This window comes from Sylvia atricapilla, chromosome 3 (assembly GCF_009819655.1).
Source record: "Sylvia atricapilla isolate bSylAtr1 chromosome 3, bSylAtr1.pri, whole genome shotgun sequence".
In the NCBI taxonomy this organism is placed as follows: Eukaryota; Metazoa; Chordata; class Aves; order Passeriformes; family Sylviidae; genus Sylvia; species Sylvia atricapilla.
In genome coordinates this window covers 20634917-20647809 of record NC_089142.1, presented here as the reverse complement: position 1 = coordinate 20647809, position 12893 = coordinate 20634917, and the positions used below count along the sequence as shown (strand labels likewise).

Here is a 12893-nt window from a genome sequence, read left to right as displayed (position 1 = left end):
CTTTAAATAGGCAAATTCTTTTAGAGCTGAGAGCAAAAACGTGTTTAAGGATGTTCTTTAATAAAATACTGACTGTGACTATGAAAGAACAAATATGCTCTTCATACATGTACAGTATGGGTTGGTTTTTTTTTCTGGTGTTAGCTGTGACAAAGGCTGGTGAAAAACTGCCTTTGTTGATCCTTCAGCTACAGATCACTTGCTCTACAAACGACCTATGTTGCACTAGTGAAGTGTGTGTATTTGTCTTCAAATGTTAATAGATTTCTCTATTCTCTGTTCTTAGATTCCTCCTAAGAACAAAACTGGGAAAATTTATTCCTATGAGAACTCATTATTAAGGTTATGAGACCCTCTGCTTAGTTACTGTAGTTATCTTTTAAGTACAGTACTGTAACTCACAATAACCATTCCTAACAGTGACAATAAGTTTTTCTTTTACTTGTACTGTGTAACAACAAAAAAAGTTTCATTAACTTAATGAAGCAACATTCCTCCTATTTACATTACTTTAAGTGAAGACAGAGGTGACATATCTAAGCCCAATAGGTTTATTGGGCCAGTATTACTTATTGCTACTACTAAAATCCTAGGGAAAGAATTCCAGCTTCTTCACAGTTATTCAGAGATCTTGCCTTTTTTAATCTCTCTTCTTAAGACTCTTAGCAATATTTTTACAGCAGTTTCTTCTCTCATTTCAACACCACTTGAATTTTTGCTTATCTGTTATTTCTGCATATTAAGGAACTTCTGTTGAATTTCAGAAAGCTAACAGAGCTGTTTCCTTTAAAACTACATGTCATAAAAATCTCTCATGAAGGCAAATACATATATTGTAAATACACAGCTATTTCACCATGTTGTAATTCAGTTTCACTTTGTTGGTTTTTTATCCTTTTTATCTCAGTATAAACTATACAAAACTTGATTTATTCTTTAGCTCCTTTTTGTTCCAAAACTACTGCTTTAGTTCTTATTGCTTTAAGAACTTTTATTATGTAAACCTCCTACTACTCTGTCTTTAGTTTTTGTTGTTGCAGCGTTTTTGAGATCATATAAACAGGCCTGAGAGCTGCTGCTAAATAATTTAAATTCAGTTCATTTTTAGAAAGGAGTCTCCCTTTGAACATTTGCTGTAATAATGTCCTACTCCTGGAATAAACTTCCATTTCCCTTCCCTGGTGTGCTTTCTGTGAAGACATTGAGGGGAAAAAAAAGGAACTAAAATGGGTAAGAATGACACCAGCTATAATTAGCTAGAACTTTTTTACAAAAATAATGGTATGCTATAGCAACAGTTTTATTGCTATGGCAATGAACACAAAGCTAAATGTTTTAATATTTTTTATATGCAGAAAATATAAGAGAGTCCTTACTTCCCTTTCCCCTCATCCCGCTATAAACAGCAGAACATACTAAAAGTTTTTTACACTAAACCTTTTTACAACTGATCTTGATTTCTTTGCACAATTCTGATGAATTCAATCAAATTATCTATTTAATGGCAGGTGATTTGCTGCTGTTCAGTGCTGGAGCTAGTCAAAGACCATGTGTAAAATGCACCCTGTTTAGACCATGACAGACAGATCCAATTTATAATGGAGATTATTGCAAAGCTAATATTATCTGAAAGAAAACATGGTAAGAAGACAGAGACTGAAATAGTGAAACATTTTTGATGTAAGATTTATACCTACCTCCTGTGAGAATATAAATATAATCTCTGTGTGGGAAGAACTGGCTTCAGCTAGAAAAACTAAGCAATAAAGCTGGCATACACATTGCCCATAAAAACTGCAGAAGCTTGGTTTATTCCAGTCTACAAACAGGGACAGAAAGAATGGTTGTCCACTCATGGATACCTCATGCTCAGCCACACCAGTACCACTCTTTTCTGTCTCTATCCCCAGCACTGCCCCAGCTCCCACCTGATGTGCTTGCTGATGCTGAGGTCCTTGTAACTTGCTAAACTGATATAAGCCATTTCAACTGCCTACTGAACAGCTTCTGTCTTAAAACATGTAAAGAGCCTTAATGTTTAAAATTTTATCCTAACAATCACAGGTCAGATTTAAGACTAACTATTTCATTCAACAAATTAGAGCCAGTCAGCAAAACACTGAACACACTCTGAAATGGAAGCATGTGAGTGCTTCAGCTGAGTTCCCTGGATCTACTGATATAACTAAAATTAAGCAAGTGTTTTTTTGGTCTAGATCCCAGGCAAAATGATTCCATCGTGTACTTGATTCTAAGGTTCCAAAAGCAAATGCTACTATCTGCAAAGTAAACACATTTTCATAACAGATTACATTGTTCAACTGTTTCACAGTCAAACAGTATGACCAAAAAGAAGAATCCACCTGCTTATCCCTCTAATTACATTAATAACCTCCAAGGAGAAGAGCTGTTACTCAATCAGCTCACTGCACACATTGTTCACCTGGGCAGGAGATGGACTATGATTTGCTAAAGCAAATAGTCAGAAGACACTTCTCAGACTCAAAGTTTGAGATGAACCTTCTGATTCTGGCCTAATCTACAGCACTGGAGAACAGTGATAAAACAAAAATGTTACCATATGATGCAATTCAGCTACCTGGCAACATATTGTGAACAGGTGTGGCAATGTTAACATCCTGGAGGTGTTTCAGTGTCTCTGTGTGGAACAGGCGAAGAGTAGATCCAGATGTGAAGGCAATCCAGACTCCCACTCCAGCCACAGCCATGTGAGAGATCACCATCCCTTCCTCTTGATGGGCCTCAAAATGGTTCTGCAAGAAAAACAAGGGCTCTGTGGGGAGATGCAAGTCAAGGACATCACTCAACCTTTCTTACCAGCTTTTCAGTGTAGGCACTGTATCTTCATCCTCTTTGACAAGGACAAAGCTTCCTCTGCCTTGCTCAGGATATGTTCAGATAGCCACAAATGATGTATTAATTTCCCTGTAACTTTTTTGGAAATATATCATCGTTCATATCATAGTTAGGAAGGAGTCTCTTGAACCAAAGTCCCACCTAATGACACAGTAACTCAGATTTTGCATGATAGGGGCTGGCAAGCCCAAAACAGTTCAGACTTAAAATGATTTTGTATTTCTTTATTTATACTCCTTTGGGAAAACAACCACAGCTGTACTTTTATCTAGAGCAGAACTTCTTTTTCAAGAATGAAAAAATACTTTGCTTTTGTTCTGCCAGGGAGGTCATTTTATAGCAAGAATAATAGAATGTAACAAAAAGTCATATTTAGAAAGTAGAGTGTTTAAGAATATAAACACACAATTATTTGCTCAATTACACACATAACAATGTGAGCCTTAATGTTGCGGTTTGGTTTTTGATGCTTCTGAATTTCACAAGTATTAGCTATTTTGTTTTCCTGTCCTTCAAAGAATTGCTGCTTCTCATTAAAAAAGCCAAAATCCTCTTTCTAAATGTAAGTAACACAACACTTTGAAGACAGACCTTTTTCCTTGATCTAATGCCAGTTACAACCTGGCTCCAGAAAGGCAGAAACCTCTCTTTGTATGTCTCTATTAACATGGGAGATAAAGCTGTAGTAAAGTTTTTTAATCATTAACAAAGAGCAATTCCCCCCCCGCTCAAATTTTGTCTTGTATGAAGACTGAATCTGAAATTGAACACAGCCTTTTATTGTTGTGCCAGCTATTATCAGAAAGCCAGTCTGATAAACACAAAACTTGTTTAGCTAAATAAATGACAATGTTCCTTGGATAAAATCTCTCTGAGGGGTAAGGAAGTAATAAATGCTCTAATATTCACTTAATGTATTATATACTCTTTATTACATTTGCAGATAAAATTCAGAAGTACCTCCTTCTTCCCTGTGAAATATACTTAAATTTTCCTGGCATTACAATTAAGAGTTACATTTTGTGGTTGTCTTTTTTTTTCTCATTGAAATCTAAATATAATTGAGTTATAGATATATAGTCCAAATTTTCAGCAAAATTCAACTAACAGGCTAAGATCAGAGACAAAGAATAAAAATTAAGGATTTCGACAAAGAATAACTTTTGGTATTATGTTTAGTAAGCACTTAATTTTCTTTTCATACTCTGTTACTGAATAAATTATTATTTTCACTGACAATTTTGCTGTTTAAAGAGAATGAGAATTATCTTTTGTGTTTTTTCATTTGTTAACATTATTCTTCAAATGTTCAGTTTTTAGTAAATGTATAGAATTTTCTCTTCAGCTGTCAGGCAGTGGTTCAGTTTTTGAGTGTTACTGTATTGCCTTTTGATTCTTTGAATAACAACACTGCAGAATGTAAGGTAAGCAACTCAGGCTCATTTATATTCACTGTTTTCCTCAAGTAACCACTATTCATTTGTTACCAAACGATATAGACAATTTGAAAATCATAAAATTTATTCAAAAGAAGAATTTATCCATTAAAAAGTCTTCCAAAGTCAGAAACAGTCATTTTGACTAGATTTGCTGATATTTTTATCATGTATGTTCCATTGCAAAAAAGATTCTGAAATATTTACTTTGTTCCTAGACTCATACATCCCTAAACTAGTGACTAATTGGCTTTTGAGAATATCTAGGGGATAGACCCACGGTTGCTGAAGCAAACCTGACCAGCAACTTGCACTCTTTTAAATTAGAAAAAAAATGAAGCAGATTGTAAAGAAAAAATTTTCTCTGGAGTGATCCAACCACAGCTGACAAGTCTGTTGGTGCCACTGAAAACAACTTGCACATGCATTTTTGTCACATTCCATTTTTACCAGCCAACTCATTATACTCCCACTTAAGTCTGTCCTGCCATGCGTACAGCTGTCTGCTGGAACACACAGAGCCACCGAAGTAAAACTGTATACTGCAAACACAACAAGGCCTGTAGAAAGAATTATTCTTCTCATTGAAAGTCTTCTAACATGAAGCAAGAACATACCCCAAAACTGCACCTTCTTATGCATAAATTTTGCAAAAATGTTAGCTTTGACACCTGTTTCAATTACATATCTATCTGAAAGCCAGTGAGCTGGCTTTTATTTCTGTTTTATTTTCTTTTTATAACAAGTAATAAAGATACAAAGGAACAAAGATGTCTTATTCCCTTTTGTTATCAAAAGAATTGAACTTCATTTTCTTTTCCTCTTTTAGTTTTCATACCTACATTCCTCTCTGTTCAAAGCCTGGCTTTTCCCCCTTAGGTTCTCCCATTCTAACTACAGCAGCACAGGAGCTGCAGAAGGCATTATGGATGCCACAGCCCAGTGCAGCTCACCAGTGTTCCAGCAGTGTGGGACACAGCAGAGCCCTTCTTTTGAGGGAGTGCTCACTTACACCAAACAGCTCCACCAAGAGATGAGCCACAATTTCTCCAGCTTCAGGTGAAGAGAATAATGGATGTCATTACCCTCAAGGTCAAACAAATGTCTTTCACTGCTTTAATGAAGTTACAATACTCGGGCAACACACACTCATGTATAGGGATTTCCATTTTTTTGTTTACTCAGCTAAACATTTCAGGGTAATTCCTGAATAGTTAGCGAAGTTTTAAAACCAAGACAAAACAGACTAGGATAGAATGACACTCATCTGGTGACTTTATTCTATTAAATATTCTGCAGTTTTTGAAATTTTGAAACAAGCACGAACTGCCTTTGCAGAGAACAGAGAGCTCCAGGCACAGGGACCATTATTTGGTGTGGGTCTGTAGCCAACAGCAATACAACTGTCAGATCTAGGGTCAAAACTAAGTGAAAAATTTCTTCTTCACAGAAAGAGGATCAGAGTATGCAATTAAGATATAACAGCAATTGATGCATTTCTTATGTGTGCCCTGCCAAGGATCTTGAGGCATTGTGCCAGTTGGGGGAATTTTGCCAATAAAAGCCATTACCTAAAACATTCTATTACAGTAACATATCATTAGAACAAGTGAACTGAGAGTCTTACCTATATCAGAGGGGGAAAAAAAGCAGGCGTGAGTAATATCCAAATCCAATACTCACAATACCAAACCTGTTAATTTACTAAAAATTATTAAATAAAGAAAAAAATCTTAAATGAAAATCTTGCCAAAGCAAGGAGGCATGGAATGAGATTATCTTCAAGGACAACATACTTTGCACTACATTTGCATACAAATGCACAGACAGTTAAATATGAGAGACCTGTGACGCAGAGTGCCTCACAAGGGCAAGTTTCCTAAGTAGTCTTGAATACGCTCATGAGCTTGCACAAATACAGTGTTAAAATCTTGTCACTGCCTTTACACATAATGTACATGATGCAGAGCACATAGTATGTATGCATGACAGTAGCAATGAACTAGCAAGCAGCTGCATTGGAGTATAAATGGAATATCTCCACATTAAGTATATGGAGATATAGAGGTTTCAGTAAAAAAGGATGAGTAACAGGTGAGCCCTGTGTCACACTTGGATTCCTGAAGGTGAAGTTTATACAAAAGATCTTGACTCAGATCTTTACTTCTAACTCTCAACAAAAGAGAGCAGAGGGAGAACAAACATTTCCTTGCTGCTGCTTCCCCTCATACAACAAAGCTTCTACTCTTCACAATAAGGAAGAGGCAGCTCAGATGTTAAAATGTTTGATACAGACAGAGTTGAAATTTGCTCACGCATCATATAATATAGAAACACCATTGCCAGTGAACATGGTAAGGACAACATAGCAGACCACTTTTGTAAATATAAACCTAGGAAGTTATCAAAACAAGTCAGGTCACTTAGGCAGCAACACTGAAAACATTAGTGACTTGTTCAGTCTAGTGAGATGAAGAGAAAAAGATCAGTATGTCTTAATACCCATAAAGAAGCAACAGAAAATCATTGCTCATTCACAATTCTTTGAGGAAGATGACATACTATGCCATAGGTATTTGTGTGAAATAAAAAAGATGGCCTTCAGCCAGACATACCGAAAATCATCATGTTCATGAACCAAGTTATTTATATTGAAAAAACTTTACTCAACCCATATGCACCATTTATTTGCTTGCTGCAGTGCTTATTGTGTGCACAATGGACCTATAATAACCTGAGCTCTGAATACAACAGATGGCTTAGTTGAGACATGAGAAGAAACCTCCTGTGATGCTTTTGTAGGAAAATCTGTAGTAACAGCTGAAAAATGAAACTGCCATGCCTGAGAGATATTGGTAAAGTACTTCTTATTTTATGTCTCCACACTTCTGGTCTCAACACTGCAGTCTATGACGCTTTACTGTACTATGACATAGTAAGCTTTAAATATTCTTTAATCCTTAAAACTAGTTTAACTCTGGGTTTGTTCTCCTCTGCCAAAATAGCCCAGCATAGTCCAAACTGCAGCCATAACACCTGATTTAGGGAGAGCTTTGTCACAGAATTAGGCCAGAATTAACAAACTTATTTACAGAGATGTGGCTGTACATATCCAGCCTCACACAGGAACAACTTGGCTGTGATTTCTTACTGTGTTCCTACTGAGAATCTGAGAGATTTTACCAAAGTCTGTAGAACAGCAACCATGTGTCCCAGAGGTTGTGAAACAAATGGAAGTCCACTTCAAGCACCTATCCAAATCACTCATCCAAAATCTTTCCCTAATCATACCATTCAAGCTACCAACAAAACAAGCCTTAAAGAAAAGCAAAGTAGGAGAATATACAATCCAGGCATCTTATTAGATGAAACAAATCTCTCAGAAAACATAGAAAAAGACAGAGGAAATTAGGATGTTAGCTATTTTCCTGCAAACCCATGACAGTGACTCAGAATCAATTGTACCAAACAGACAATTGTTGGGAGAAAACACGATTATCAAAGAAAAAAAAAAAGAAAAAAAAAAAGCAGCAACAAAGCACACAAAGAAGGAGGCTGTGAGCTCATCATGACTCCTGTTAGAAAAAACTTCATGGCTGTAAACATCATGCAATTCAGTGACACTCTTGTGTAGGCTGAAGGAGAAGTTGAACTCCTAATGTTCATGAACTCCCAACTTTTTCTGGACTAAAAAATTATTTTTGGTGAAAGGTATAATTTTGACAGAAATAAGGGCTTAATATTTTCTGGTGAATGTGGTCACAAATGTGAGTCTGAGCCCTTAACACTTCTCTTGTTCTGAAAAAGCCAGCTTTTGTGACTATTCATGAGAAATTGCTCTTATACAAATACAATTTTTGTAGGCCACAGAGAAGCAAAACTCTGAAAATATGTTATGGAATTATCACAAAGTACAAGTAACATCTTATATAGAGGCAGTCTCCTAGTTAAACCTTCTGCTGTAATTAACATGAAATTCCTATAGGCTTCCACTAACATGAAATTAACATGAAATTCCACTTCTCTGCTGCCTTACTTGAGATTTCGTTTTTAAGAAAATCTCTTGCCCCAAATACTCTTTCCTTTCCAAGCGCCTTACAGAAACCAGTTGGTAAAAGGGAGCAAGGACTAATGAGACATCAGCAGAGAACAAAACAGCAGAATTACAAACTAAGGAAGTAAGATTTAAAAGAATTGAGATCACATTCAATAAAGAGCTTCCTGAATCATGATGCTTCTTAAACAGATTTTCATCTTTAAATTTTCACCACTTATACCCTGAAGCATAACAGGTCACCAGTGTTTTTAAAAGCACTTACCTCTATGGAATGCGTCACAGTGCTGATTATAAAAATCTGTCCACCACATGCAGCCCAAATGGTCTCCTCCATCACAAGCAGACTTCTAACAGGCAAAACCCCCAATTTAACTATCTTCTGAGGTTCCGTGTTCCATGTCCCATCTTCAATAAAAAAAAAAAAGAAAAAAAGAAAGGTTACACACAATCAAATGGTGATCTTTGCTCTAAAACAGTTCTGAAAAGTCCACTGCTTGAACTTCTGCAAATTGCCACTTCAAGCTACACAGTGATTTGTGTATGGTTACTTTTAGCTTCCACAGTACATTTGTAAGCATAAAACAACATTAAGGGGAAAACCCAAACCTAAGTACTCATATATTTGTCAACAGAGCAAATTTTATCTAGATTAAATGATAATTCAGGAATATCATATTGCTGTTCTGATACAACTGCTTTTCTTTCCAGAGAAAATACAATCAGAAACCCATGGCTGACACAATTGTCTTCAACTCAAAGGGAGCTCACAACCAAGATGAATCAATTTCTAAGTAGGACAGAATCATCTTTCATGTACAAAGTAGTCAGGAAGATTTTTACTGTAGGCTCTAATGAGTGCAGATCACTGTCTAAGAGCATTTGGAATGGACCATCCTGCTACTAGATGCTTCATTTAGGATGGAAATTAAAACAAAAAAAGAGAAGAAATCAAAACTTGGGCTTGTGCCATATCTTCACTTTTCTTACTTTTTCCACTAATTATAAAACCCACAGTGTTTTCTTTGGACTGCATTTAGCAGATCTAAATTAAATTATGCATGTGTATGTGGCACAATCAGTTATTCAGAGAGATTCTGGTAAGAACTGCGTGCTTTCACCTACTGCTGTGGTCACTCTCAGTTGCCATCTCTTTGAAACAAGGACTAGCAGATCATTTATCCCCACAATTAAGAACCAGCAACATGAGCTTCTTGAAACACTTATAGCTTTATCTTTTATACATACAAATTGATATATAAAGTATGTCAATAATAATTTTAATGTTTTCATATTAGTTTATATATTGTAAGTGCTCATGGAATATAGTCTCAAAGATGACATTTCCATATCTTATGATTTATTGATAATATAAAAATCTGTAAAAGTAACTGGGTTTTACACTGAGATAAAATAATTTTTAAAAAGTCACCATTTCTTCATTAAAAAGCCTTCTTCCTGCACAAGCTGCAGAAAAGTTGTCTACTTTTCTGACACTGGTTTCAACTCAGTAACCACTTAAATTTTGATTGATGAGACCAAAGCAAACACATCTTTAGGCAAGCACTTGTGTACAGCTTTTTCTCTTTTCCCTCCTGAAAACAATGCATCTTCTATTATTTGCTTATGGAACAGAGGTACAAAATTTCCTGCTTCACCAGTAACATTAGCAACAACAATAATGAGAAGCCTAGTTCTGGAGTACTTCTCCAAATTTCTGTCAACAATGTGATACAACCTTCTCTGAGTCATTCTCAGGATATGGCTCTCTTCTGAAAGCATCTTTGTAGAAGTGACATTTAGTTTCAGGCTGTCAAAATAATTTTCATTATTTTAGTCTGCATTGAGAAGAGTGCTTCCAGTTATTAGCCTGCAAACTCTCCCAGCAATGTCAGAATCATTCTGTTCTCTATGACTCATATGCACTACTAGTAATAAACAAACTTCTGGAAAAGTTTTTATTCTTTAGCAACCACATTATCCCCAAATTAAATTCTAAACTGGAGGCTGCCCATGCCCTATGACTGCTATAACCAGTGTGGGCAGAGCAAAGCCTTCAAAGAGTGAAGCTGCAGACCTGCATGCCACAACTTTCACTGTGCAAGGGATGCTGAGTGCAGAAGTTTAACAACAATCTGTACTTAGCACTGTTCTTAGGGATAAACCCAGCATAATTCTAGTACATTCTTCCTGTCTTTTCTGAAGGTGGAAGACTGTGAGTTTGGGCGAGGAGCAGCTATGCTGAGCAAAAAGTTATCTTTCGTGGTAATATTTTCACACTGAAAAAAACATTAATATAAAACAAAAGTACATAAAGCTTGACAACTCTTTCTCTTAAATACATTGCAGCTGTACATTAATTTATATATAAAGCATAGCTGATACTGAAACAACAGGAAAATAAGGTTTTTCAGGATCTCAACTGTGGACTCATTTATACTTTGCTTAAATTAAATTTCAAAAATCTAATGTGTTTCTTTTCTATTTAAATCTGGAGCTTTATGCCCTGAAGTTCCATGTAACTCCTCAGATGACTAAGCACTAAGCTTTATTAATAATTTTGATCAATGTTATAAATACCACCTGAGTCACGAATATCTGATTCAACATATGTGCCTAAAAACCCTAAGTTCTCACAAAACCATTTTCTCTTGGTGTGTGTGTTAACACAGTACTTGACAATCCAGTTTAAGACAGGATTGGACATATGAAGGTGAGATAGAGGCCTCATGTCTTTCATGCTACCATGATTTCATGAAAAAAAGCCCTGAAATCCCACTTGATGTATCAGCCCAGGAAAAATCCAAAGCTATCACTCTTACCCTATGACCTTAGTCATGTGATAAGGCTATTCTCTGGTGCTTTTTTATTTCTTCCTGCAAACATTGTTGTCTTCCAAATCAGACAGCATCTGAGACAGATGAGGAGGAAAAAAGGGCAGGGGGACACTCTCTGGTCTAGTAATTAGAGCAGTATTCAAAGGATGTGTCAGCTGTGTTCTGGACCCTGCCTCAGTGAAAGATTAATTAATTATACAAAGTGGAAACACACTAGGAGGACAAATTAAGCCCTGTGCATCTCTCTCCTCTCATTTTGTGGCAGCCAGGGAAATCTCTAGAGAGTGGAAAGCATGGGTAAAAAAATCCACTCAAGCAAAGCAAGGGATTAAGCCTGATAATCCAACATACCTCTGTAAATGCTTTAACCACAGGCTGCTGGCTAAAAGTAAGATCACCACTTCATTTTGCTGACCAAGAATTTTATCATCCATCTTCAAAATTACTTAGCAAGTCTGTGTCTAGCTCACAAGTGGTTTAAGACTATCAAAATTACACTTTGAAGAAAACATAATACTCTCCCTGCCTCTTTCCAGATCTCAGCAGACCCTGTTCAATACCTGCCTGCACAGACTTGATGTTTGACTCTGGCTGTTTCATGTTACCTGTCTGATCCAATGTCCATTGCTTCTCAAATCTAAGGGAAAAGAAGCATTATCTCTATGCAACTTGTGTAAACACCTGCAGATTCAAGACATGCTTATGTAAGTAGTTTCAACAACTGGCACTATCCACGTACTTAAAATTAGTCACAGCACTTTCAAAAAAGATAAGGAATAGCTTTGCTTGATGCTATAAAATCCTTTGCTAGTTACTGACTAAAATAAGCTTATTTTTTCTTGGCAAAAGAGAAAAGAAGCAAGAAATAGAAGCCAAGATAAAACTTTTGCCAACAGAACCTCAAAACATATTATGTGAATTACAGGTACAGCTGTTTGCAGAAAGAAATGTGTTTACAAAATCTGAGAATAGTGTAAAAGATAGAAATTAACCCAGGGACTTCTGGAAATTAGATGTCATATATTTATGTTGTATACAAGATGTCTGATAATTGCATTTAAGGTATTTAAAAAAATGAAGACAGATTTTCTACTAATAGATCTGTGTCATGTCACTGTGTTATGCCACTATTTTTAATACTCTTTGTAAGTTTTATTTCTCCATAAGTTACATGACATAGTTCATACACCAGTGTTGAACAGTATCTTGCAATGCATATATCAGGTTGTTTAGCTGCATCAAAGTAAGGTCTCTCATGCTCATAAAATATTTCTAAGACTTTAATGTAAAAGGACATTATTTCCATTAGTGCATTTTGTTATTAGTCTTGTGATCTTTATGACTTTGAAAAATTAGTTATCCTTTTATTCACTGAAATTTAATCAGATAGGAAAAGTTTTAAAACAATTTAATCAGATAGGAAGAGTTTTAAAACAAGGTCCATTTTATAGGGAAAGTTTTAAAACCATGTTAATTTTATTTTTCTGGGTTTTTTTTTTCCACAAAACCCAATGAAACAAAATGATATTATTTTACAATAATTTATAAGAATAGGTTTCCTATTATTAATTTAGAAATATTTAAAATATTTTGCACTTTTAATAATTGTAATTAGTTAGTGCACTCAGGTTTTCATATGAGATAACCTGTTAACATATATAGCTTATTTCCTCAGAAAGGCTTTTCAAA

General features: G+C 35.6%; 1 protein-coding gene across 1 annotated transcript in view; it reads right to left on the bottom strand.

Moving 5' to 3' along the window:
* Positions 1 to 12893, bottom strand: part of ARHGEF10 (Rho guanine nucleotide exchange factor 10) — a 107060-nt gene that overhangs the window by 7865 nt on the left and 86302 nt on the right. Inside the window, 2 exon segments of the mRNA XM_066314903.1 lie at positions 2599 to 2774; positions 8633 to 8775. Of these exon segments, the coding sequence (XP_066171000.1) occupies positions 2599 to 2774; positions 8633 to 8775 (319 nt within the window).